Raw genomic sequence first — 25,809 nt, forward strand, 5'->3', positions numbered from 1 at the left:
CTTTTACATCATCAGATACCTGAAGTGGGTGGATGAGATGCAAGGTGGAGGTGTGTGTGTTTATGTACACATACACACCCACACGAGATGAAGCACTCACAAGGTTAAATTAAGGGCACAAACCAATTAAAATTAAGCACAATGGGAATTCTCAATTCCCATTGCTCTGAGTTTACTTGAACTCCCTTTTGACATCAGTGACACTTAAAATGCATTTAATTTTGATTAGACAGTGCCCAACGTTAAGAAGAGGAGAACTAGACAGTTAAAATTAAAACCTTTTCTAGATACTAAGTTTAAATCATAAATGCTAAACAATACCGGTACTTGAAGTACTGAATACAGCGCATAGCCAAATGCATGTCAATTGCTTCTCTTATCTTTAGGGACTGTCTGTGCATTTGATTGATGCAAAAGCATTGTAAGGAAGCCTTTCCATTCACTTTCACCTCTTGCTTTCCTAACCGCATTCAACATTTCATCATGCAAGGTATGTATTTGTCCTTCACTAGTAATATTGCTGCTTTTCTCTTGAAAACATTGTTCTGTCAGTTTGCCAATCAAGAGTCTCCCTAATTCATCAGACTGACTTCCCTACTTCTTTTCCTAGAAACTAATGTATTACTAATTTTGAACATGAGATCTCAGACTCTGTCATAATGGGCTTCCACAAGGATACAATACAAAACAATACAGTATTGCACAATACTGCAATACTGTACTGTACAGTATTGTACAACACAATACAAGTTCTACAGTATTTTTTCTTTTTGTACTCCACCACATTCAGATCCAATGTTTGTTGTTGTTGTTCAGTCATTAAGTTGTGTCCGACTCTTCGTGACTCCATGGACCATAGCACGCCAGGCCTTCCTGTCCTCCGCTCTTTCCCGGAGTGTGCTCAAGTTCATATTCATTGCATCGGTGATGCTATCTAGCCATCTCATCCTCTGCTGTCCCCTTCTCCTTTTGCCTTCAGTCTTTCCCAGCATCAGGGTCTTTTCCAGGCTTCCACAAGGCAAGTTCTACAGTATTTTTTCTTTTTGTACTCCACGACCACATTCAGATCCAATGTTTACACAAAAGTAATTAAATTCATTTAAATTCAAAAGTAATTCCAATTCATTTAAGTGGGATTTACATCCAAGTGTGGATACATAGGATTGCAGTCCTCCCTTCCAAAATATTATGGGCAGAGAAATTAAAGTTGGAGGCTATCTAGTCCAGCTAGTGCACTGCCAATAGATGGCTGGCCAGGTTGAAGGCCACCAGTGACCGAGTGCCTACTACCTCTTTCAGCGGAGGACGGTGGCAGTGGGGCAGCGAATCCGCTCCAGGTTTCAGTCAGAACTCTAAAGGAGCTTTCCAAGGTACTTCACTGACACTGAAGCCACCAACCTTTAGAGTTCAGACTGGTTCTGACTGAAACCTAGATTTCAGTCACTGACATAGGAGCCACCAGCCTCCACTGCCCTCTTTTCCTGGCTGTGTTCACACTTTATTATTAGTTTAGCCCAGTGTAGTGAAATCTTTACCAAGGAAAGACCTAGAAAAACCACAATGCGAAAGAAATACGTAGCATTTAAAGTAGCTATCTGGCTAACGTAGGCTGTTGGAAACGTGGGGCATAATCCAGCCAATTAAGCGTAAGTAACAACAACAACAACAACAACAATTCTCATCGATTGCAATGGAAACATAAGTACATGCTCTCAACTGTCTCCTATTAAAATCAATGGGGGACTGGATCATGCCCTTGGCTTAGCTTAAACTTGACTACCAGAACTATGTGCCTCTTTAGGCCACTGGGAGGCATTGTATATATTACATAATCTATAAAGTTATTTCCAGGACTACAGAATTCTCTAAAACACACTGGAATCATGATAAGGAAGTAAAGAATCAGAGGGTGCATAAAGTTTGAAGAATGTTGGCAAACTTTGAAGGGATGTGTTTGTGTCCACCCTCATTCCATTTCATTTATTATTTCATTTATTTAATTTCTATACCGCCCCACCCTCACGTTCCATTTTTCCTTAATCGTTCATCAAGGGAAAATCCTGCAGCTGCCTGTCCTTAATTAGGCGCTGCATCTGAGGTTTGGACATGAAGATAAATGATTTTTTCTTTTGGCCTTCTTTGCCTGTGGAAATAAAGCCAGAAGAGCAGTGTGAAAGGATAAAACAAATCAGACTCAGATGACCAGAGAATGTTCAGCTAAATAACTATACTACCATGACCCTTTGGCCCTTGAAACTAAATGCATCTTTTAAAGTTGTGCCTAGGACTGCTGGGAGCAGAGAGGGGGAGTTTAAACCTTCCCGTCACTGTTGTGACCCTGAGCAGTCCTCCAAACTCTGCTATTTACATCAGAATGGAGGCGCCAATGATACAAACAGCAGCTTTTGGAGAGGAAGTTTTAATCAGCATTATGGGAGGGGAGAAGGTGAAGGTCCTCCTCTCCGCACCCAACAGTCCCAAGCCTGATCAAGCCCCCTGCAGCTGCTATTTGGCATTTGATAAAAGATCCATGCCTTTCTCATCACCTGTAACTTGACCCTTTGGTAAAGGAACTGGCATGGGGTAGTTCAGCGACTAAATTTGAGCGCAGGACCCACACAACTGGATGTAGAATACAACCTCTTCACTAAGAAGCAGTTGGATGGGAATGCACCTTCCCACCTCTTTTACTGTGCAGATGGGAAGGTGCATCTCCAGTCACTGTCTCAGGACACCAGGCATCAGCAGCATGTTCTTGTTGTTGGCTTCCAGATTCTACAATCTGATCTGGGCACCTTGGGATAGCTCACTGGCCCAGCCTCATGAACTACCGGGGCTGGCTCCACATATGAGGCCCCTCGGGTAAAGTGCTGTCTGGTGGGCCTCACCCCAACAACATTGCCCCATCCCCAGTGAGCTTACCAGTAGTGGGCAGTACTGCTATGATCTGTGGCAGGCGGTTGTAAGCTGCCTTTCAATGCCCCAATGTCCTATCATCTGGAACACTGTAGGGCATTTTAAATGGCTTCCTAGGCCCCGCTGCTGCTGCCATAACCTGTGGAAAGGGGCAGGTGGGAGGGCCCAGAATCAGCACCACTGGGGCATCCTGGGGAACTCACATCCAGGGAACTGCTTGAGGGTGCTGGGTCCAGCTGCTAACCATTAGAGCTACCGTGGACCATGTGGTCATGTCTCAGAGCCCTCTCCAGGCCCACGAGAGAACAGCATTGTATAACAACAGCTGCTGTGATTGGCAGGCAGTTTGAAGCCTCGAGACTGATGAGCAAAGGGCTGGATGTGCCCGATCTCATCTGATCTCGGAAGCTAAGCAGGGTCAGCCCTGGTTAGTACTTGGATGGGAGACCGCCTGGGAATCAGGCTTCCTGCACTGAGCAGGGGGTTGGTCTCGATGGTCTTGTAGGCCCTTTCCAACCCTATGATTCTATGACTGGCAGTCCGGGTATAACTACTAGGAACCTGGCCTGATCAATGCAGCGGTCTCTTTGACTTGCTGCATTTCAGGCTCCAGCTTTGACGTCAGGAACCCTGAATGGGGGTGGGGGAGGGAAAACTCCCCGAGACTAAATTTGGGTATCCCTGCTCCTTTTAAACACTTCCTCCTTCTGGCTGTATGTAATTGTATTGTACTGGGCTGAAGTATTTGGTCAAGATGGATTTCTTCTGTTTCAGGAGGATTTGAGGGGCAGGGAGAGCAAAACATCCCTTGAGGTTGGGATTATTCTGTGAGAGGACAAGTAAATGTTAAGAATTTTTAGAGAGGGGTTGGTCTTGTCTTTAAATACAAGGTGACAGAGAGTGTCCCCCCTTTTTTCCTACACGCACACACACACAGAAAGTCTCTTAGTCATCTGGTCACCTTCCTGGTACAGAACACTCCTAGGTGTGGTGCTATGTAGAGTAGCAGGGACATTTTAAGAGCAGCCAAGCCCCCATTTGCAAAGGTTTTGTGTGTGTATGTAAACGGGGGGGGGGGACACACACGACATACACCTCAGCTACCTTGTATTTAATGGCAAGACCACCACTCCATTCTTGAAGTTTCCCCACCCAGAAGTCTCCAAATATCCCCCCCCCCCTTTTCATGGGGGATGAATGGTCCCATGAAATTTGGAGGCTGGGCAGGGAGGAAATATTTGGCATATGTTTAGTATATAAGTTCATAGAATCATAGAATAGAAGGTTTGGAAGGGGCCTATAAGACCATCGAGTCCAACCCCCTGCTCAGTTCTGTCCATTGATACTGTAAGATGATATTGTTTGCTGATAATGCCTTTCTCTGTAGGGCATAGGTGTTGAACATCTTTCAGCAAGGGGGCTCAATTCAATTTTGGAGAAGTTCTCAGGTGGGTGGGGCTGAGTGCAATAGGTGCGGGGTGAAAGGAAAAAGGGCTGGGGCCAAAAATAGCCGCATATTTTAGCTTGAAGCCCTTACTGCCAGTAACTAAGCCTTAGGAGAGGCATTTCCACCTTTTAGAATGGCAGGAGGTGGGGTGGGAGGACTGCACAGAAGTCAGAAAACCACCAAACTACAGGCAGGTGGGGGAAGGGGTGTGGACAGCCAGATTGGAAGGTCAGATTTGGCCCACAGGCCTGAGGTTCAACACCCCTGCTGGAGGGTGTGTTATACAGGTCCATACCTGTGCATATTTTCAGCATCCTCAATAGTCTCAGGTAAAGTTTTTCCTTTGGTTTCAGGTAACAGCAGAACCAAGCCACCATCGATGAGGCCAATTGCAGCTTCAAGCACACAGCACAAATGTAAGGTCAAGTGAAGCCATGTTATGAAGTGAGTCATGTCATGTTATATCTATATATTAAAAATTATATTAAGTGATACTGATGCACTTCAGAAATGCGTTAATCATGTTGAAAATGCATACTTGAAATGTGATAAAGGAAATGACAGCGCTTGTAGATGTGGGTTCTACTCCCCTCCCCAACAGAGCATTTCTCAATGACCTAATTTTTCTCCAGAGTCCTCCTTGGAGTGGAAAATGAACTGTAGTTTCTAGGAATCCGCAACAGTAAAACAGAAACAAAATGTATCCTTTATGTATCACTAAAAATTCAGATGAAATGAAGAATTACTGAACATTGCAAAAGGATATGACCAAGCAGAGAGAGACTGGGTCCTAGAACTGTGCATTCATGTATTCAGAGATCTTGAAATCTGAGTTTCTCACACTGAATTGGATGGTGTTTTCAGAATTCTAAGGATGTCTACTCCCATATTTGAAAGTTCTTCACATTTTCAGGCTCCAGGTTTGAGGGGGGCCCTCGGCAAAATGCCGTATGGTTGGCCCCCATTATACTGATGAGCCCACCCAAGTTTACGTGGCAGTTGCAGCAGTGGCTGGGAGCTGGCATTTTTATTTCCCACAATGCCTCAGAGTGCCTAAGGGCACAGGGGCATTGGGGAAATTAATATGGAAGAGTCTCACAAACCCAGCTGCCTGGGACGGGGGCCACTGGGGCCCCAGCAGCAGCAATCCTAAGATGCCAGGTATTGGCTCCGAGCCTGGTCATCCTGACAGACTACAAGGCCCCATCTACATGGCACCGCTTTCACCACCAACCCCGTCACAACCATCACTGAAGCTTCGAATTAGCTTCTGGTGGTATACACTCGCAACTTACTGAGCGCTCCCCTAACAGACTCCACCGTGCCCTATTTTTTTGCCATTATACTTTAATGCGCAGCTGTGCAGCCCCGTGAGCATGGGGGTGCAACACTGCAGTGACTGTTTTGTATGTTACGGGCTCGGTTGTGTCTTTCTGTCCCTTGTTAGGTAAAAAGTGGGTGTTCTGTGCTCCTTCATTTCCACGCCACCAGCCTGAGACTCTTGCGATGGTTTGTGTGAGTGATACATGCCTACCCATCGCTCAGAAATGGAGGCTGGAGTGAAGTTGGTCCTCCCCCAAGACCCCCCTGGCCCTTGGGCACTGAGTCCGAAAGCAACCATTGCAAACATACGAAGCTGCAAAAATGTGCAAACGTTTGATAAAAGAAAATGCCTCTCTGTGCCTCTGTGACTGCGCGGCTGCAAAGGGATGGGCGGAGTAAAGGGGTGTCACAGAGTGACACAAGCACTACACATGCCTACAACACGCCCACTGGAAAATGTGAGGCCGGTTCAGGGAAGGGACAGACGGCTCACAACCATGGGGAAACCCGCAGCAAACCATAAAAATCGCAGCAAAACGCCTCCTCGGAAATCTGCATTTTCTGGGAGAAAACCACGGATTGCTGCGAAGTGGAGACTGCGTCATATGTCCCGAGGAACCTCAACTCGCAGCCGCCCCGGAGTAAAAAGCTCATGTAGATGGGGCCCAGGAAACTGAGACATTTTCTCTCTGCATCATTCCCTGACCCTTCCCACAGCTCCTGGCACTGCAATCCTGCCCCTGAGCACACTTGTGGTGCTATGCAATATGCAACTCCAACCCCCTTCCTCTGTATCATTCTAAATGGTTCATATCTGTGCAAATAAAATGGAAACAATCCCCATATTTTGCACCAAGAGTAACGTTACATGAGTATTTGAAACGGAGTTGTTTAGCAGAACAGCAGAATATGGATTTTTCTGACAGTGGGATTTAGGGTGTTTTATTTTTTTTAAGATTGGAGGTCCAAGCTTTTTTTAAGCCAGGAGAGATCCAAATAAATGAGGCTGTAATGTCCTGCCAAGAATCTACTGTGGAAAATAAATCCAAGCCCTGATATCAAATCAGCAAGCACAGACTATTCTGTTCAAACCATACACAGGATTTGGGTCATTAAGTCTGGATATTCCCCTATAAAAGCCTTGCCCAACCTAGTGCCCTCCAGATGTTTTGGACGACAACCACCAGTATTCCTAGCCATTGGCCATGCTGGTTGGGGCTGATGGTAGTTGTAGTCCAAATCATCTGGAGGGGCACCGTGTTGAGAAAGCCTGCCCTCTTCTGGAGGAGCAATCTACTGGTGCATAGTCAGCTTCTATTTGAGCCTCTTCACCATTAGGTATACTTACAGCTGCAGTTCCTTCCACACAGAGCCCGAGGGCTCCTTCACAGGGAGCTTTTATCCTGTGATTGAGATTGCTCCTTCGTGGAAGTTGGCAGGCTCTTTACATGCCGCTGTGACCCTGCTGTGACCCTCCTGCACTAAATGCCCTTTGTTCTGTTTTTAAATCGATTACAGATGATGAGCTATCAAATTACCCCGTTGTGTTCCGCTTCAGTTTCCTCCGTGAAAACAGTAAAAGCAGCAAGAATAGGAGTGAGAGCAATGAAAGATAATGGAAGACTCAGGTACGGGCAGCGGGAGAGGGAGGGGGGAAAGGAAGCATGTGAAAAAGGGAGTCGTCGTGATCCTGCATCTAAAACGGAAGCTGGAAGCCCTGCTTTAAATGCAGGATTTTAGGCTGCTGTAGAGATGCCCCTAGCGTGAATTTTCTACCCTCATATAACCTAAAAGAAAAGAACGTGATCAGGTTCTTACCAAAGACAACAAGTGGAAGCTCATGCCAGATATCTGCCAGTCTGTAGACAATGAATGGTGTTATGATCCCACCAATATCACACATGGAAGAGCAGACAAGGACCCCCAGATTCCTTAAAAAAAAAAAAAAGGATGATTATCATCTTTAATAACAGCAGATTGTACAAGCAGGGCTGGCATCAAGACTAGGCATGGTCGGGCACCATCCAAGGGCCCCCACCCCAGCATGGGCCCACAGATGAGAGCCTCCTGGAGTTGCTTCTCCTCTTCACCACTGCAACCTGCTTGTTCACCTGCCTCTCACTCTGGCCAGACAACAACGGTGGTGAGACGGAGGGGCAGTGGACGCCACTGCCTACTTGCTCCCTGGTTCTCTGCCTGTCAAGTGATGGCAGTGATGAGAAAGAGGATGGAGAGCAACAGTACCTGGTGACAGCGCTGCGGAGAAGGCAGACTCACTGAGGGAGGGGGCCCATTGTGGGTATCTTGTCCAAAGGCGCTCAAAAGCCTGACGCCAGCACTGTATACAAGGATTCTGAAACATTTCATGCGACGTTGTACTACTGAAAGGTCGAAAGCAGATTTCAGCCTTTTAAATGCCGGCCGTTTTTTCCAGTGTGTTCTTTCATTTTGGCTGCAGAGCCAGCTTTTCCCTCTTGTTGGCTGCTTAGCTCCCACTAGCCGAAGTGTAAGCAGTGCACTCAGCTGTAGTGTAAGCAGCTCCCACTAGCTGCTTACACTACTGCTGAGAAAGTGCTACCACTACTGCTGCTTACACTACTGCTGAGCTGTAGGTGGTGAGCTGGGTATGGGTTCCAGGTAGGGGAAGGAGGGAGAGGAGAGGAGGAAAGAGTCTGGAAAGGTGAAGGGGCATGGGGGCTGTGGGGGGAGATGTGAGATTGGCCTGGGTCCTTTGGGGTGGGAGATATGACAGGAACGAGAGGCCAGGGTTTCGAGTTAGGGGGAAGGGCTGAAACAAAGGAGGGGCAGGGCAGAAGTCAGGATAACAGGAAGGGAAAGGCCTTGAGCTCCTCCCCCAAACCAGTGCCACAGCAAGCTATTTCTACGCCTCTCCTCCCCTTACCAAACCAAATGATTGCCGCATAAATCCAAACAGATTTTGAGGTCATCATTTCTAACAAGTAAAGATGTTTAAAAGAATAACAGGAGTTACCCCTGGATTGACCACTGTGGAGAGTGGGTGATCAATCTGGGGTGGTTCTTACTGCTCCTGCTCAGTAGCTGCTGTGCAAAAGAGCAAGCAAGCAAAAAATAGTCTTTCAGTGCTCACCATTTCTCCACTCCGAATGGGGAAACACGCATACTGAACCCTGTGTGGAGCAATTTGGGATGGGAAAATGGCAGATGGGGAAAGGGTTAAGCAACCCCTCCCCCAGCTGCTTTTCCACACAAATCCTCCTCCTCCAGCAGCCACTTTTGTAATATGCAAGCTCAGTCATGCATTTGTATGTATCAGGTAGTTAGCCTGCCAAGCCTCCGAGCAAGCCAATATCTGCCTTTTTATCTATAAATGTACTAATTAAGTCTGTAATGAAAATAAAGGATCATAGTAATTTGATGTGATAATGTTTTACGTAACGGTTGATGCCCAGTTGTGCCCGAGGCAGATGCTCCTATCACCCCACCTAATTACACTACTGCCCCAAACCTCCATCCATGTGTAAACTTGGCTCTTTATGAGAATGTTTGCAGGATTTAATTGGTATTCCCTGTTAGTTCCTGATTGTTTCCCTTTTTTTCTTGGGGTTGCCTTAAATTATTTGGGACCCAATTACTTAAAGGATCACCTTCACCCTTATCAGCCTGCCTACACTTTAAGATCAGCAACAGGGGACCTCCCCACTTGCCCACCTGTGAGGGCCGTTCAGTGGGTAAATACATGGGGGAGGGCCTTTTCCGCAGTAGCCCCACACCTTCAGAATAAGTTGCCATCAGGAGTCCATAAGGCCCCATCATGGCAGACTTTTAAGAAGATCCTGAAGACTTACACCTTTCCTCTGGTCTTCCGCTGATTATGTTTGACCAGACTGAGGTATAGCTGAAATGGTGTTATGGGCTCTGTCTTTTGCTGAACCTGGTTGTTCTGTGGAACTTCTGCTGCTTGTATTACCGCATCAGTTTTTAAAATTATGAATGTTGTTATATGCATTTTATTGTTGTATGCCACATGGGCGGGGCTCCTGACCTGAAAGTCAGCCTATAAATATTTTTAAATAAATAAAATATATATTTTTTAAAAGTATAGTTTTATTTCAGTCTTTACTGAGTGCTTTTCAATGTCAGAAGTATAAGCTGCCTTGAGCATGTTTCAATGGCAAGATGAGATACTAAATGAAAATATTTTAACAAGCCTTTCACTAGCCTATGATAAATAACACCACTAAGGGCACAATCCTATGCATGCTGGGAGTTGTAGGCCTTTTCTCTGTCTAAACATGCATAGGATTGTGCCCCTAATGAAAATGGTCATATGGCATAAGAAGGAGCTCTGTGTCTGAATGGCCACTGGCACTTTGGCAAGGGATGCCATTGCATCCTCAAGTATCTGAAGATAGTTCACTCACCTGAGGAACGTCGGGTACAGTTCTGCATTGACTAAGCAGACCATTTCATAGCACATTGTGATGCCCATCCTGCCTAAGCAAGCAGCAGTCATTTTAAGCCAATAGAGATCTGAAAAGACATTGAATAGTATTCACAGCTGAATGTTTTCCTGGTTCCTGTTCTTTCTCTGCAAAACTGGTCTAATAGATATACTGTATATTACAACACATACACACACACACACACACACACACACACCACAAATTGCACAGAAATACAGTTGCCCTATGTATTGCAAGATAAAGAGATGCCATTATGGTATAGTGATCCTGTGTAAGGGCATGGGTCTATGTGTCATGGCCCCATCCACAAACCCCTCCCACTTGTGTAGCCCTAGCCCCCAAAGGGGTTTGCAGGAGCCACTGCATTCCCCCAATCCCAAAAGGTTTGCCCACTCCTGGTGTAGCCCATGTTCTTGACATCTGCATCAAGAACTGCTGCCATAGGGGGTTTTCTTCATCATCATCCAAGCACTGCACATACAGGAATGAAGAAAACATACACACAATCCTATGTCTCAGGGTGAAGTCACACTTTACTTTTTCTATTTGGCACAGACGGCTTAGTGCAAAATACACACAGTGGGGCGTCAATTGTGAACGCACAGGCATATTCCATTGGCTGGGTTTTCCTGTTTCTATACAGCTCCAATCAGAAGCTAAGGAAGGGTGGGTGCAAAAGGGGGTGCTTATCCCTGTCCCTGCCAGTCATTTCCCCCCTCAAGCTGATATCCCCCCTATGGAAGAAGAGATAAACTCCCTGTATATTAGTCTCCCAGAAGGGAGAAAGGCAGAAAAAGTACTGTGAAAAAAAAAGGAAGTACCAGCCCCCATAAATAGATTATACAGAGAGGGCAACTCAGTAAAGAACTCACCTTTGGGGACTAGGGCTGTAACGAGGCAGGCGATTCCTGCTGTCAGATTTCCTGCAGCCCAGGGGTAGCGACGGCCTATGCGGTCAACTGTGAGCATGAGTATGATGGCAGCTGGAAATTCAACAAGAGCAGAGTAAAAAAAGTCCAGATAAATGTTGCCGCCAGCAATGCCCATGTGCATGATGAGGCCCTGATACAGTACAGAGCTTGTGAACCTAGACAAAGAACGTATTATTTTATTTATGACATTTATTACCCATTTTTCATTATAAAATCATCCCAAAGTGAGGAGGAGGAGGAGGATAGAGGCCAAAAGAACTCAGTTTCTTTCTCAAGACCTTCTACATTGGTATCCTTGGTCCTCACCAGTCTCCCTCTCCAGGAGACCAGGGTTGCTGACTGCATGTACTGGAGGTTGGGCCTGAAGGGCAGTCTGGGGATTCTGCTTGTGTACTGCCCACCCTGCTGCATGACAGACTCCCAGGCCAAGGTGCTTGAGGTGGTCTCTGGTGTGTGTGTGCAGTCCCCTAACTTGTTCGTGTTGGGGGGCTTCAATGTACATTCGGAGGCCACCCTTGTGGGGGTGGCTCGGGACTTCACGGAGACCATGACTTCCTGGGAGCGGCACCCTATTCCAACTGGGCCCACCCATGTAGCCGGTCATGGATTAGACCTTGTGTTTGTTTCTGCACAGGTGGGGAGTGATCTGGAAATCGGGGGTATATCCACCACCCCCTTGTCATGGTTAGATCATTAACTGGTGAGGTTGGACTTCTTGGTTCCACAACCCCTCCACAGGGGTGGAGGACCCATTAAGATGGTTCGCCCCAGGCATCTTATGGATCCAAATGGATTCCTGACTGCGCTTGGGGATTCTTTGGAGGATGCAAATGGCTGCTTGGTCAAGACCCTGCTGGTTGGCTGGAATGCTGCAATCACCGGGGCATTAGACCAGGTGGCTCTGAGACGCCCTCTCCCCCTGAACCGAGCTCAGGCTGCACCATGGTTCACTCCATGGTTGCAAGCTCTGAAGCAGGAGTTGAGACAGCTAGAGCGCCGGTGGTGGAAATCTCACTCCGAAGACAATCGGGCACGGTTTAGAGCTGTAGCTTCAGCCTACCAAGTGGCAATAAGATCAGCAAAAAATAATTTATATGCTGCCTGTATCACATCTGCAGAGTGCAGTCCCAGGAGGCTGTTCCAAGTGGCCCGGAACCTGGTTGGTCCAGTTGTTCCGGAACCAATGGAGCATTCTAAGGCCTCCTGTGATGAGTTTGCAAAACACTTTGTGGCCAAAATCGACTGGATCAGGAGTGCTATTCCATGCACTGTGGATGCAGGTAGCGAACGAGGGGTGGCCAGTGGCAGACCAGTTGTGTGGGATCGGTTCCAGCTTCTTCCTTCTCAGGAAGTGGACAAGGTGCTTTCATCGTTAAGGCCAGCCTCCTGCTTCCTCGGTCCTTGCCCATCTTGGCTCATTATGAGCTGCAGGGAGAGACTCAGGGAGGGGATCAAGGCGGTGGTGAATGCCTCCCTCGAGGAGGGAGTGATGCCATCAGCCCTCAAGGAGGCGGTGATAAGACCACTGTTAAAAAGTCCTCCTTGGATCCCCAAGACTTGAACAACTTTCAACTTTCGCCCAGTCTTGAATCTGCTGTTTTGGGGCAAGGTGATTGAGCGGGTGGTGGCTTTGCAGTTGCAGGCACCTTGGAAGAAGCTGATTATCTGGATCCATTTCAATTAGGGATGTCAGAGAATTGCATGACGGATCTCGGTGAGGCTGAATGCCAGTGCATTCGGCCCCCCGAAATCCATTGTGGAACGAAGCCCCTGCCCCCCCAACCCACGAAAGGCGCGCGGGACGAAGTCCCTGCCGCCCCCAACCCACAAAAGGCACACAAAACAGAGCACTTACCTGCTCCCGTCCACGCTGCTTTGCGAATGGCGGCCGTCCTGCGGCCGCCATTCGCTTCCTCCTCTTCATAGCCGTGATAGGCTACGTAAATACTTACGTAGTCTATCACGGCTAACACAGGGATGCCATTTGCTTCCCTGTGGAGGCTGTGATAGGCTACATAAATATTTACATAGTATATCACAGCGGGGGGGGGGGGACCCAGCGACCGCAAATGGCAGCGGTTACCGCCATTTGCGTACGCTGGGTTTTTTCCCCCCTGCCATGATAGGCTACATAAGTATTTATGTAGCCTATCACAGCAGGGGGAAAAAACCCCAGCATACGCAAATGGCGGTGGCTACCGCCATTTGCATATGCTGGGGTTTTTCCCCCTGCCGTGATAGGCTACGTAAATATTTACATAGCCTATCACGGCTCAATACAGGGATGCAAATAGCGGCGGCTACGACAGCTGCCATTTGTGTCCCTGCAGGGCTGCCCATCGGCCGGATGTCCGGCTGCGGGTGGCCGGAGCCGGTCGGTGGCTCCGCAGCTTGGCCGCGGAGTGTAGCCGGCTGGGCAGGATTCCGGGGGGGAGGACCAGATCGCCTCCCCCCCTGTCGAGGATTCCGGGGGGAGGGACAGAATGCCTCCCCCCCACCACAGATTGCCCGGTGCGGAGCCAGGTAGGTGTTTCATACATCCCTAATTTCAATTGGGCTTCAGGCCTGGGCACAGGACAGAAATGGCCTTGGTAGCCTTTGTGGATGATATGGGGAGAGTTCTGCATAGGAGCGAATGCTCCTTCCTTGTTCTCCTCGATCTCTCAGCGGCTTTTGATACCATCGACCACGGTATACTCCTGGACCACCTGGAGGGGTTGGGCATAGGGGACACTGTATTATGGTGGTTCTGTTCCTTCCTCTCTGGCAGGTACCAGAGGGTAGTTCTGGGGGAGAAGACACCAGACCCTTGGCTGCTCACTTGCAGGGTGCCACAGGGTTCTATTCTCTCCCCGATGTTATTTAACATCTATGTGAAGCCGCTGGGGACTATCATCAGGAGGTTTGGGGTGCAGCGTCACCAAGATGCGGATGACACACAACTCTACCTCTCATTTAAATCCTTGCCAAGGTTGGCTGTAGAAACCCTGTCCAAATGTCTGGAATTGGTGAGTGGCTGGCTGGAAAGGACTAAGTTGAAACTGAACCCCGACAAAACCAAAGTACTTTTGGTGGGAGACAAGGGGAGGTTGGAGGATGTTGACCTGTGTTCAATGGGGTGTGGCTGCCCCTGAAGGGCCAGGTCCACAGTCTGGGAGTCATTTTAGTCTCCCAGCTGTCCATGGAGGCTCAGGTGTCAGCCGTGAGCTGGGCGGTGCTGTACCAACTCCATTTGAGACGGTGGCTGCGCCCCTATCTCCCTAACCATCTGCTCCAGTCACATAGGGATGGAGGAGAATTCCGCCATGGACTCCAATGAATTCCAGAGAATTTGGCCTCCGCAGTCCGTGGCGGAACGTTTCCACTCACCTCCGCCTCCCGCCGCATTGTCGCAGAGCCGAATCCTCCTTGCTGGCAGCTCCATTGTGCAAGCGATACGGTCGCCATTGCTGTCCATATCGCTGCGTATGAGAAACAGGAAGTGATCCGGATGCAAATGGCGTCTGCCATGCCATTTGTGTCCCTGTTTCTTCTTGCGATAGGCTACATGTCTGTATTTACGTAGCTATTTATGTAGCCTATCGTGTGAAAAAACAGGGACATTTTTTCACGTGATAGGCTACGTAAATAGCTACATAAATACAGATGCATAGCCTATTGCAAGAAGAAACAGGGACGCAAATGGCGTGGTGGATGCCATTTGCATCCGGATCACTTCCTGTTTCTCATCCACAGCGATATGGCATGGCAATGGTGGCCGTATCATTTGCGGAACAGAGCCGGCCAGCGAGGATTCCGGGGGAGAGGAACGGATCGCCTCCCCAACCTGCGGACCCCAGGTAAGGGGATTTGTACATCCCTACCCATCAGTAGTTCATGCCCTGGTCTCCTTTTGCCTAGACTACTGTAATGTGCTCTATGTGGGGTTACCCTTGAAGGCAGTTCGGAGGTTGCAGCTGGTGCAGAACGCGGCAGCCCAGCTGATTAAAGGCAGCTGTTGGCAAGACCACATCACTCCGGTGCTGAAGGAGTCGCACTGGTTACCAGTTGTTTTCCAGGCCCAATTCAAGGTGTTGGCATTGACCTTTAAAACCCTATATGGTTCCGGCCCAGTCTATCTTAAGGAGAGCCTCCAACAACACCAAAGATGCTGTTCAACGAGATCAGCCTCGGTAGGCCTTCTGTCTGTCCCATCAGCCAGGACAGCGAGGCTGGTGAGGACCAGGGAGAGGGCCTTTTCTGTGGTCGCCCCCAATCTATGGAATTCCCTTGCTAGTGACCTCCGCCATGGCCCCTCTTTGATGAGCTTCTGCCGGGCTCTGAAAACCTGGCTGTTCAGGTGGGCATTTGGGGTGGGTTACACGTTTTTAGAGCAATGTTGTTTTGTTCAGTTGATTATGTAAATTTGTTGTATTTTGTGTTGTTGTTTGTATTGTATGCCTCCTAGAGTGGCTGGGTAGCTGGCCAGATGGGCGGCTAATGACTCAAATAAATAAATAAATCATTCAGAAAGCCCACTCTTACTTCTGGTCAAGTTACAAACATGGAGGACAGCTTAAAAGTAAAGATGAAGCATAACTGGAGCCTAGTCCCCTGTGTTTGCAGCCCCAAGGAGGAGTGGCACTGCAGGATGTGTGGACGGAAAGGGTATGTGGGCCTCTCCTTGACAGTAATGGCCAGCAGGTTGCGCTGTGGAAAGGGAGTTGGAAGAGCTCCATTGAGTCCTGCAGGGATTCCCTCTGAGCTGCATATGTAGGATGGGATGGAACATGACTGTGGAGATTCATTGATTTGGGGGGAAATCACTTTCTTTGGAAGGGTTTTTTTAAATGAAATTTTCTTACCAAGTGTACATTAAGATGAGCGTATGTTTCCTTATCTGTGGAGTTCTCACCAGGTCTAGAAATGAAGGGCGCAGCTTGTCACCCGCTTCTTCCTCAGGCTGAAGGTTCTAGAAGGGCCCAACAAAGCAACATTCAGTATCATGGGGGAAAGGGAGACAAAAAAAAACCCTCCTGAGCTTGAAAGTTTCATATCATGGTTTCCATAATTTTGGCAAAACCCTTCAATGGCTTTTTTTTTTTTAATGTTTTTAGAAAATAATTCCCCATTTTTTTTCCAATTTGGGGGGGGGGGAGGGAATTTCCCGCCAAACTTTATTTATTGGTTTATGGTATTTTTAATCTGACCAATAATAAATGTTGTCTGGGTTACAAGCATTATTTTGGAAAAAGAACCTCTCCAAAAGTTATATTGTGGATTTAAGAACAACAAACACTACACATGCACTTCTAGCAGAGTTGTTGAAAACAGGGCCGTGCGTGGAACCACTGATCCAACTTGGAAGCTGCTTCAGGGCTTCCAAGGTGGGCCCGATTCAGCTCGGGCTGATTTCGGGGGGGGGGGGCGCCTGACCCACCTCAGCCTACGAAGCCGAAGCAGGATTTAGATATCCAAACCCTATTCCCCCCCCAACTCCTTACCTGGGCCCTTGTTCTGGGGAGGGGAGGCACTGCCGCCAGGGGAGCCGCCCCTGCCGCTGGTGCCGCCAGGGGAGCCGCTGCTGGCCCTGCAGCGGGAGCCGCTAGGGAAGGTGCTGCCAACGCTGCCAGGGAAACCACTGCCCATCGCAGCCAGCCAACTGCCAACAGGCACGAGGGCAGGAGTCACCCTCCAACTGCACTCTTGCCTTTCCTTGGAAGAAGGGGAGGGCGCCCAACTGGAGGCCGACTCCTGCCTCTGCTCAAGCCTTCATGGGTTCCTTGCTTGTGAGGAGCCCATGAAGGCTTGCGTGAAACCAGAGGTGGCAGCTAGCAATGAGGGCAGGCTGCCACCACAGCTTCCAGGGGAGCTGCTGCTGCAACAAGCTCCTAGGTCATTTTTTAAATGGCTCCCCCCATTCCCCGGAACAAGATGGCTGCTGGCATGCGTCCAGAGGACCAGGTAAGGAGCTGGGGGCTAGTGGCAGCAGTGGCAGCCGTGTGGTGGCTGGGCCTCTGGATCGCAAAGAAGCACTTCAGAGCAACCAGATCCACTTTGGGCTGCTTTGTGCGCCTTCCACCTTGACTCAGAGGCAACCTAAAGCGGCCTGAGGCACCCTGCTTCAACTCGGCGTTTGGGCTTTTGGGCCAAAGCGGTGCACCCTAGTTGAAAATACATGTGCCCTAATGGCTCATGGATGTAAATAAGTCTGTGCATGTGTTTGACCCTCTCACAAATACTCCAGTCCCCTTCCCTGAATGTTCTGCTTTCACTCAATAATCAAAAGTAGACCGCTGGTTCCATCACTTTTAGCCATGTAAGGAAAAATGTGCAAGCAATTTTCTGTTCGATTAAAGTAAAGTGAAGTCTGCAAAGATACAGGGATGACAGTGACAAGCATTTGAACACTTGTGCCTCAATCCAATGGAAAGTATGTGAATTAATTGAATGCATTTGTGTGTGTGTGTGTGTGTGTGTGTGTGCGTGTGTGTGCGTGCGTGTGTGTTTAAAGTTAAAATCCTGTCCAAGGGGGAATGGGGTGGGGAATTGAATCCAGCCCCCTCTCCTCAAATTACATGAATTTTAACTTCTTAAAAAAGGATTCCATGCTGAACATTCAACAAGGGGATTCTGGCCTTAAAGGCAGCCCCAAGTGATTAAAAAAACAAAACCACTCTGCTTGCCACATTAGAGAGAAGTGTGTGCATACACTTCCCACACAGCTTGGGACAGGGGCTCCAAGACGGAGGAAGCCTGTGTGTGTGCGTTCTTAAAATCCACAGTATGGCTTTTGGAAATGTTTCCCTCCAAAAAAATAATTTCTGGGGGAAATTCCAAAAAATATTTGGGGAAGTCTTCTTTTTGTTGTAATAGAGATGCAGTGGTGTTCTCTGGCTACCACTAAGAACAGGAAAAGCTTCGTATGAATTAAACTATTTATTTTAAAAGAAAACACAGCTGAGGCTGAAATGGAGATGAGCACCACACCCTAGAGTCGGACACGACTGGTTGGGGACACCTTTACCTTTTTTTTTTATCTTAATAGTAGCAACAAGGGGATATTCCTCCAAAGCTGCACCCTCCCAGAGATATTAACACCTCCCTCAGCACAGGAGATGGCAGAGCACCTGCTTCACATAGAAAAGATCCCAACTTCCAGGTAAGGCTGTGAAAAGCTCTTGTCTCAAACCTTGGAAAGAGTCTGCCAGTCTGTATAGACAATCCTGGTCTAGATGGACCAATAGCCTGGCTTGCTGTAAGACATTGTCTTATGTTTTCCCTGTGTACTTATTTAGGTTGTCTGATAAGGGTGTAGTCCTGTGCATGTTTATGTGCAACTCCCAGCATTCCCCAGTCAGCCGTGCCGTTGTACGGCCAGTGTAGTCCATGCACTGGAAGCCTCACGTTTAGATTCCTGAAATGTACTACCTTTGTGCTTGACAGGGGAGCTGCAGCTGGTGCAGAATGCTAGGAAGACTTGGAAGCCTGGCCATGCACGTATTACACCGGTGCTGAAGCAACTGCGCTAGTTGCCATTAGCAGTCGAGCCAAGTTCAAGGTTTTGTTGCTGGCCTATCTGAACTCTGAACACCTTGGGACCAGGTTACCCGGCAGATCGCCTTTCCTGATATAGACTCACTCAATCACTAAGATAATCCGAGGAGGCCTTTCTGGTTGTATGGCAAACTGTAGATTGCCATCTGATGGCAGCCTGGAAGCAGGCCTTCTCCACGGTGGCACCAACTTTGCGGAATGCCCTCCCCCGTGGTATGTGGGAGGCGCCATGGCATGTTTTAGGCACCAGTTAAGCACCGACATTTTCACCCAACCCTTCCCTTTCTGTTTGTGCTGCCCAGTTCACTGATCGTTAGTTCTCTGATATTAAACATTTTAACTGAGGATGGTTTTTTAAACTTCAAATGTTTTACTAAGATGTTTTGTATTGTTTGTTTTAAAATATTTTAAATGTGGCTGTTTTGTATTTTAATTTTTTTTTATGTTGTAAACCACTTCAAGATGTCTTTCAACAGAGGGCCAATTTGCATGTCACGGCCACAAATTGTGGGTTAATTAACCCATAATCTGCAGAGACATGCAGAGCGTGCAAGCTGTTTGCAGTTTGAATGAACAACCTACGAACAGTCTGTTCCATTAGACTGGTAGGAGTTGGAGAGCAAACGCATGTGTTCCCAGCAAAAGAGATACAGGCTTTCTTCATGTGGAGCTTTTATCCTGCGATTGAGATTGCTCCTTCATGGAAGTTTGTGGGCTTTTTACATGACACCGTGAACCTCAAGGCCCTTTGTTCTGTTTTTAAATAGATCGCAGATAATGAGCTCTCAAATTACCTTGTTGCATTCTACTTGAGTTCCCTCCATGAAAAGAGGAAAAGCCTCAAGAAGAGGAATGAGATCAATGAAAGATAATGGAAGACTCAGATATGGGGAGAAGGAGGGGGGAAGGGGAGGGGGGAAAGGAAGTGAGTAAAAAAGGGAGTTGTTGTGATCCTGCCTTTAAAACAGAAGCAGAAAGCCCTGTTTTAAATGCAGGATTTTAGGCTGGTGTAGAGATGCTCAGAGAGAGGGGGAAGGAAGGGGAGGACAACCCAGAGTTAACCCATCAAGGAATTGTAGGTTTGAATAGAGGGTTCCCATGCAGCTTGCATGCTCCACGTGCCCCTGCAAATCGTGGGTTAATTAACTCACAATTTGCTGCCATGACATACAAACTGGGTTATAGTCAAATGGTCTATATATTGATTGAGTAAATATACAAAGACGTTTTTGAGCAGGGGGATTGTAGCTCTTTAATTGGTCTGGTTACCTCCATTGAAGGTGGTAGCTTCTTATGGTTTCCCTTGGCAATCCGTTTAATGATTTTCAGGGCTTTGTTACTTTCCCGCTGGGCTATCAACCACCTTGGGGATTCTGGAAGACACCTGTAACACCAAGAAATTGGGCATCATTAGATGATGGCAAAATGCATCCATTGTATAATAGTCATGGGAAACAAAGGTAGGGTTATATGGAAATAAAAGTAGGGAGTTGGCCTGAGCTGGGTGAGACATTACATTTGAAATGTCAAGTATCCCATTCCCTGTCTCTTTTGCACTGTAAAATGGTTAGAACGTGACTTCCTAAGCCCATAGGGCATCTCTACACCAGCCTAAAATCCTGCATTTACGACGGGTCCTTCTGCTTCTATTTTAAATGCAAGATCACAGTGACCCCCTTTTTCATGTGCTTCTTTTGCCCCTCCTTCTCCCCATATCTGAGTCTTCCATTATCTTTCATTGATCTCACTCCTCTTCTTGCTGCTTTTCCTCTTTTTTGAGAGCTCATTATCTGCTAACTATTTAAAAATGGAACAAAGGGCATTTAGTGCAGGAGACGCCTGGAATGATCACTGTGTCATGTAAATAGCCCACAAACTTCCATGAAGGAGCAATCTCAATCACAGGATAAAAGCTCAGTGTGAAAGAGCCCTCACTGTAGGTTAATGTTGTCCAATGTCTAATTGTTCTTTCTCTTTTGACATAATTTGATGTATTTAAAGTACACCAACAGCTTCTAGTGTTAAATTCAGATTGGGCATCTGGATAAAGGTTGAAGGTAATGGGTGCATTCTTCCTAGAAAAATAAGCTATTCCCTCTTTTATCATTGTGCAGTTGACTTTGCTTTTTGATGCCAGTATTTTACTTATATCGTTCTGTTTTCTTTTGGGGGCTGTAATGGAGGTCTTACCAGTAATACAGCAAGAAGAAGAAGTTTGGCAATGTAACAGCAAGTTGTAGCCATCTCCAGTGAGGGATTGCATAAGCAATAGCAGCAAGTACAAGGAGCCCAACAGTGAAGGCGACTTGGTAAACGATGCCAACGGTTCTTCGGTAACTCAAGCCAACAAATTCTGTGACTTTAAAGAGATGGGAAAACTTTATTGAAAACTTCATTCCCGTCTTTTTAATGATCCTGCACAACCCAGAGAGGTTGAAAATATTCTAAGCTTGCAATCCTATGCACACTTACTTAAAAATTCCATTAAATAAATAAACAGAGAATGGGCAGAAGAAGGTATCTGATGCAGCATATCTCTTGAAGCTAGCTGCCTTGAGTGAAACAATTGTAGAATATCTCTGTGAAATTCAACATTTAATTTTGCATTCAGGTTCATCACCAGAAGGTATTTCATTAATAAATTAAAACTAGGGCTGTCAATGATCTCTACCTGATTATTCATTTGCCTTTTAGCCCAAGGTGGGCAACTTGTGGCCCTCCCGATGTTTTGACCTACAACTCCCATGAGCCCAGCCAGCATAGCCAATAGTGAGGGACGATGGAAGTTGTAGGCCAAAACATCTTGAGGACCACAAGTTGCCCACTCCTCTTTTAGCCATCATTGTTATTGATTCTTACATCTAAATAAATGTGCATATCACCAAAACCTGAACATTGGTACCTTCCTGAGAATATTGGTACCTTTCTGAGATGTTAAAGGAGGTATAAGACAATGTATAACTGAATAAAACTACCACTCATTGTTAGACTGAAATATTAATATGTTGTTTTTCAATTCCTATTTCACTGAGACAGTAGAACCAGAATGGCCTTTAAAAACTGTTCTATTAACTTACCCCGCCCCCCTTTACATTTTATCCCACTGATCAATCAACTAAGGCTGCAGCCCTATATGCCTGGGAGTAAGGGCCTGGGAGTAAGCCCTGTTGAACTCAGTGAGGCTTGCCTCTGAGTAGGCATTTGTAGGGTCGTACTTTAGGGTTCATTCATCCTTTCTTAGGTTCCTTGTCAGGACTTATAACTGTCCTACTAAATTGAGTTAAGATAAAGCTATTGGATCTTTTAATTCACTCGTTTAATTCCCAGAAGATGCAACTGTAAAGAGCCTTACTCAAGATGTAGCCTGTTAACCAGCCCCCTTTGCTGACCAGTCCTTGTATCAAGCGGAAGACCACAGCCCATGTGTAGCTAGGTGAAAAAGCCAAGAGAACACCTGAGATGGAATTTATAAGGATGGTAATTAACAGGCATAGTTTACGGCCAAACCTGCAGAGATCAACAACACCGATCATTAGTATACAAACAGAAGGAAGGGAGAACATCACAACTAAAAGGTAAGCTACATTATTACTAAACAAAACCAAAAATGTTTTTTTAATTCATTAAAGGAATTCATCTTTTTATATATAAAAAAATCATGTCTTCATCCATTAATCTTATAGAACAAAGTAAAATGTTCTACAAAATATCTAAAACTGCTTCTTTGGACCATCTGCAATCCCAGCACATTTTAAATATACTGCTTCTTCGATATAACAAGCCTATGACTTCTGATTATCAGAGTGCAACACAGTTCACCTGCTTTTCAACAGTTGGTTGAATGTGTTGGGAATATCGCAACCTCGTCTGCAAGTTACTGGAAGGGGGCAGTGTTGCAGTTAGTTCATGGGAATGTTCTTCCATAAAAGAAAAGATGGAAGAAGTGGTGGGAAAATGGGGGAGGGTTACTAAAGGAAGACAACATCTAGACTATCTGTAGAATTTCATGAATGAGGTAGGACGATGGCATGATAAAGGCCTCATCTAGAAGCACCCTCAGTGGACATGCTGATCCTTAATTAAGCCAGCTATAATAGTGAGAGCACAGAAGTGCTGAAGTTCCATGGAACGCCACCAGACAAAATGGAAGGGTGGCCAATTCTCAGCTCCATAGCTGAGGTCAGTTACCAGTGCAAATCAATACCCAGTGGTCTCATCAAAATTCAGTTGGATGGACTATTTTCCTAGCAAAACCGCATTCCATTCTGGGCTTTATTCCTAATAAAGAAATCATAAATACCCCACCCGAAAGCATAAAATCTGACCCACCTGTCTGCCATGTATCCAATGCTTATGGAACCAACAAAAAATCCCACGTTCACACATGACTGAAACAGGTCCAATTTCCAGGCGTCCTCACACACCAGGTTAAACTAAAAAGATAACATCCCAGTTAAAGAAAATACATGAAAATGTATCCCATTCCTTCTATTATCTCCCCAAGGACTGTTTCCTTCCATAGTTTGAAAAGATATTAGAAAAAAATGCTTGTTTCTTTTCCTTTGGAGTTAATTGATAGTTCAATACACCTACTTGGAACATGGCTAAGTCTGGATTCAACCCATTGTCATGTAATTCCAAATCCTTCCGGGAACATCTCTCAGTTTTATTTGCTTCTAAAGAGTGTTGCCATTTTTCTCATATCAGATTTCTGACATCTCCTCTATCTGAACATAACTGAACACTTCCCAATGTAAGCATTATTTCTCATTCTTAAGTACTGGAGATGTTTTGAGTAGGAGCTCTACTCATTAATTTAAAACATTCATACACCACCTTTATGCCATTGTTGGTATCCAAGGTGGTGTGAGCTGCTGCATATAATTGCACACAGTATGGTATATAATTACATAACTAAGGGCACATTCCTATCGGGATGGCGGCAAGCATCTGAACATGGAGGCTTACAGCCATCCAATGCAAAGCAGAAGAGCTGCAGAGGGGATCTTTGCCTGGGCGCCCCTCCCACTCTGCATTTCAGCTAGATGGGGTTTTTCGCGGTCTAGCTGGGGCACTGTGGAGTGGCAGGAAAGAGGCTGGGAAGGCCTGGGGATATGGTGTAAGCTGGCCTCCCCAGTCCCCTCCCCTCCCCCCGGCATGCCCTCTTTCTCTCCTCTCCAAGGTCGCCTGTCCGTGCTGGCTGCAAGGGGAAGGGGTGGGGAGGTTGGAGTGATGTCCGAATTATCCTACGCCCCCCCCAGAGTCTGTATAGGGGCTATAAGATTGCTCCTGAATGAGAAGCAAAAAGCCATCCTAAGAGTTGCAGTTAAAAAAAATGGGTTGGATCAAGACTAATTAAATTGTATTTAGATCAATGGGACCTAAGAAGTCATAATTCACTTTTCACGCTGATTTCAATGGAGCCTAAGTTCAGCGAAATCTGGATCCAACCCAATATTAATAGCATGTTAAAAACCACCACTACAGGGTTTTAAAATCCATTTTAATTGATTCTGTAAGCAGGCTTGAGTGCCATTTTTGATCGAAAGACGGGGTACAAATAAAATAAATAAATACAGGGTGGGGATGGGAACTACTCACAACAAATCAAATGAAATTACCTGCCAAAAGCTCAGTGAACAAGAAAGAAAGACATTGCTTGATGCCTAAAGGGTAACACCAAAGCTGTCAATTGGATCTGCTTTAGGAGGGACTTCCAGAACTGAGATACAAATGTAGAGAAGTCCTTCTCATCGTAACTGTCTGCCTAACCTCTGCAGGTCATCACATGTGGAGAAGGGTCTCTACTGCTTATCTCACCTGCCAGGCAGGAACATACAGGTGGATTGGTCCTCCAGGTAGACTTTCAGATAGTTTATGGTTTAGCCAGAGCTGACCCCAAATATTTTGCTTCCTGAGGTGAAGGGCAAGATGGTGCCCCATCCCATGTACAGAAGCTGACCAAACTGGCAGTTGAATCTTAACTCCACTTCTGGTGAGAGCACAGCATCTTCTATTGCACCTGAGGGCAGCAGGCTAGTGTAGCTGGTGCTGGGCAGGCGACTTTCTCCTTCAGCATTTTGCTGCTGCTTCCTGTCCCTCAGCATCTGTCACCTGAGGCAGCCACTTTGCTCTACCTAATGGTAGGGCCGCCCTGGGGTTTATCTCTTTATGTTGGTATTGTTATGGGTTTGGTGTTAATATGTATGATCTCTCAAGAATCCCCACAAATCTATGAGTCTGGCAGTGAAAGAGATTCTTAGAATGGTTCCAACTGGTTGGGCAAGTTTAGGCTGGGGAGATTACGTACTGTTATGGAGATGAGTTGGCCATAGGTGGACTGTCCCGGAAGGAGCCTTATCTTTCTCCCCACCTCCCCAAGGAAAGTGGTAATTCAGAGGTCTGAATAGAAGCAAGCAGTGTGAGTAATAGTCAGTCTGTGCTGGTACTGGTAGTGGAACTGGAACTGGAACTGGAATGGAGGTGGAGAGATGACTTTGCTTTCTGTAGAAAAGCCTGTGGGACTATGGCTTTCCTTAGACATCTGATGGGGAACAAGAATCTGTTGAAGCATTAATGCTGCAGCCCCTGGCCTTACGCGCAGCCTGTATATATGTGTAAATATACCTTCTATCACTGAAATGCCACAAGTCTCCAGTCACCTCCTTCTAAAGAAACAATCCTGAGTAACTGCTGGAACCCCTGAAATGTCTCACCACTTGAATGTGGGGTGCACATGCACAACAGTATTGCCTGTTAGCAAACAGCGAATAATTTCTATAATCGTTCTTACCTCACTTGCAATGGATGATCCTGGGAAATCATAAAGCCAACCATCTTGGCATGCAGTGAGGGGAATGCTGCTTTTGTTCCTGTCAGCGGTGAAAAAGTCTATTGGATTTGTGCAGCTCAGCTCACTTACGTTCCACTCCACATCATATGTCTTGCACTGACTAGTGAAAGCACCCCCATGGGTCTCTCTCTTGGGACGTGTGTAATTCAGTTCCTCTTCAAAACTCCAGCCGCATCTCTCTCTTAGTTCGGCAGCTCCAGGACTCTGGCAGTGGTGTTCTGGCGTAAAACCTAGGAAGACAATACCAACATAGATGGGTGTGAAGGCAGCAGAGAGCAAACACAGGACAAAAAATGCCCTTTTCTGGTACAAGTCAAACTCCCCAATATGCTCTAAAATGTCATCTAAGGTTGGCAT

At 46.7% G+C, this 25,809-nt stretch overlaps 2 protein-coding genes across 2 annotated transcripts; one reads left to right on the forward strand and one right to left on the reverse strand.

Annotated features, from left to right (window-relative positions):
* Positions 1-2,070: 2,070 nt before the first annotated feature.
* LOC146359714 (solute carrier family 22 member 2-like) lies at positions 2,071-25,809 on the reverse strand. Its single transcript, XM_084832008.1, has 11 exons — positions 25,393-25,809; positions 22,929-23,032; positions 21,952-22,106; positions 20,790-20,958; positions 19,869-19,983; positions 15,908-16,014; positions 11,004-11,218; positions 10,090-10,198; positions 7,505-7,617; positions 4,659-4,758; positions 2,071-2,143 (listed from the first exon to the last, which is right to left on the reverse strand). The coding sequence occupies exons 1-11, from the start codon at positions 25,807-25,809 to the stop codon at positions 2,077-2,079; spliced, it is 1,671 nt and encodes a 556-aa protein (XP_084688134.1). The 3' UTR covers positions 2,071-2,076.
* Positions 16,611-19,015, forward strand: LOC146359715 (uncharacterized). Its single transcript, XM_084832019.1, has 3 exons — positions 16,611-17,006; positions 18,091-18,204; positions 18,489-19,015. The coding sequence occupies exons 1-3, from the start codon at positions 16,843-16,845 to the stop codon at positions 18,514-18,516; spliced, it is 306 nt and encodes a 101-aa protein (XP_084688145.1). The 5' UTR covers positions 16,611-16,842; the 3' UTR covers positions 18,517-19,015.

This window comes from Heloderma suspectum, chromosome 1, assembly GCF_057233095.1.
Source record: "Heloderma suspectum isolate Gila_16-S chromosome 1, 16-S_ref, whole genome shotgun sequence".
NCBI classification, from domain to species: Eukaryota; Metazoa; Chordata; class Lepidosauria; order Squamata; family Helodermatidae; genus Heloderma; species Heloderma suspectum.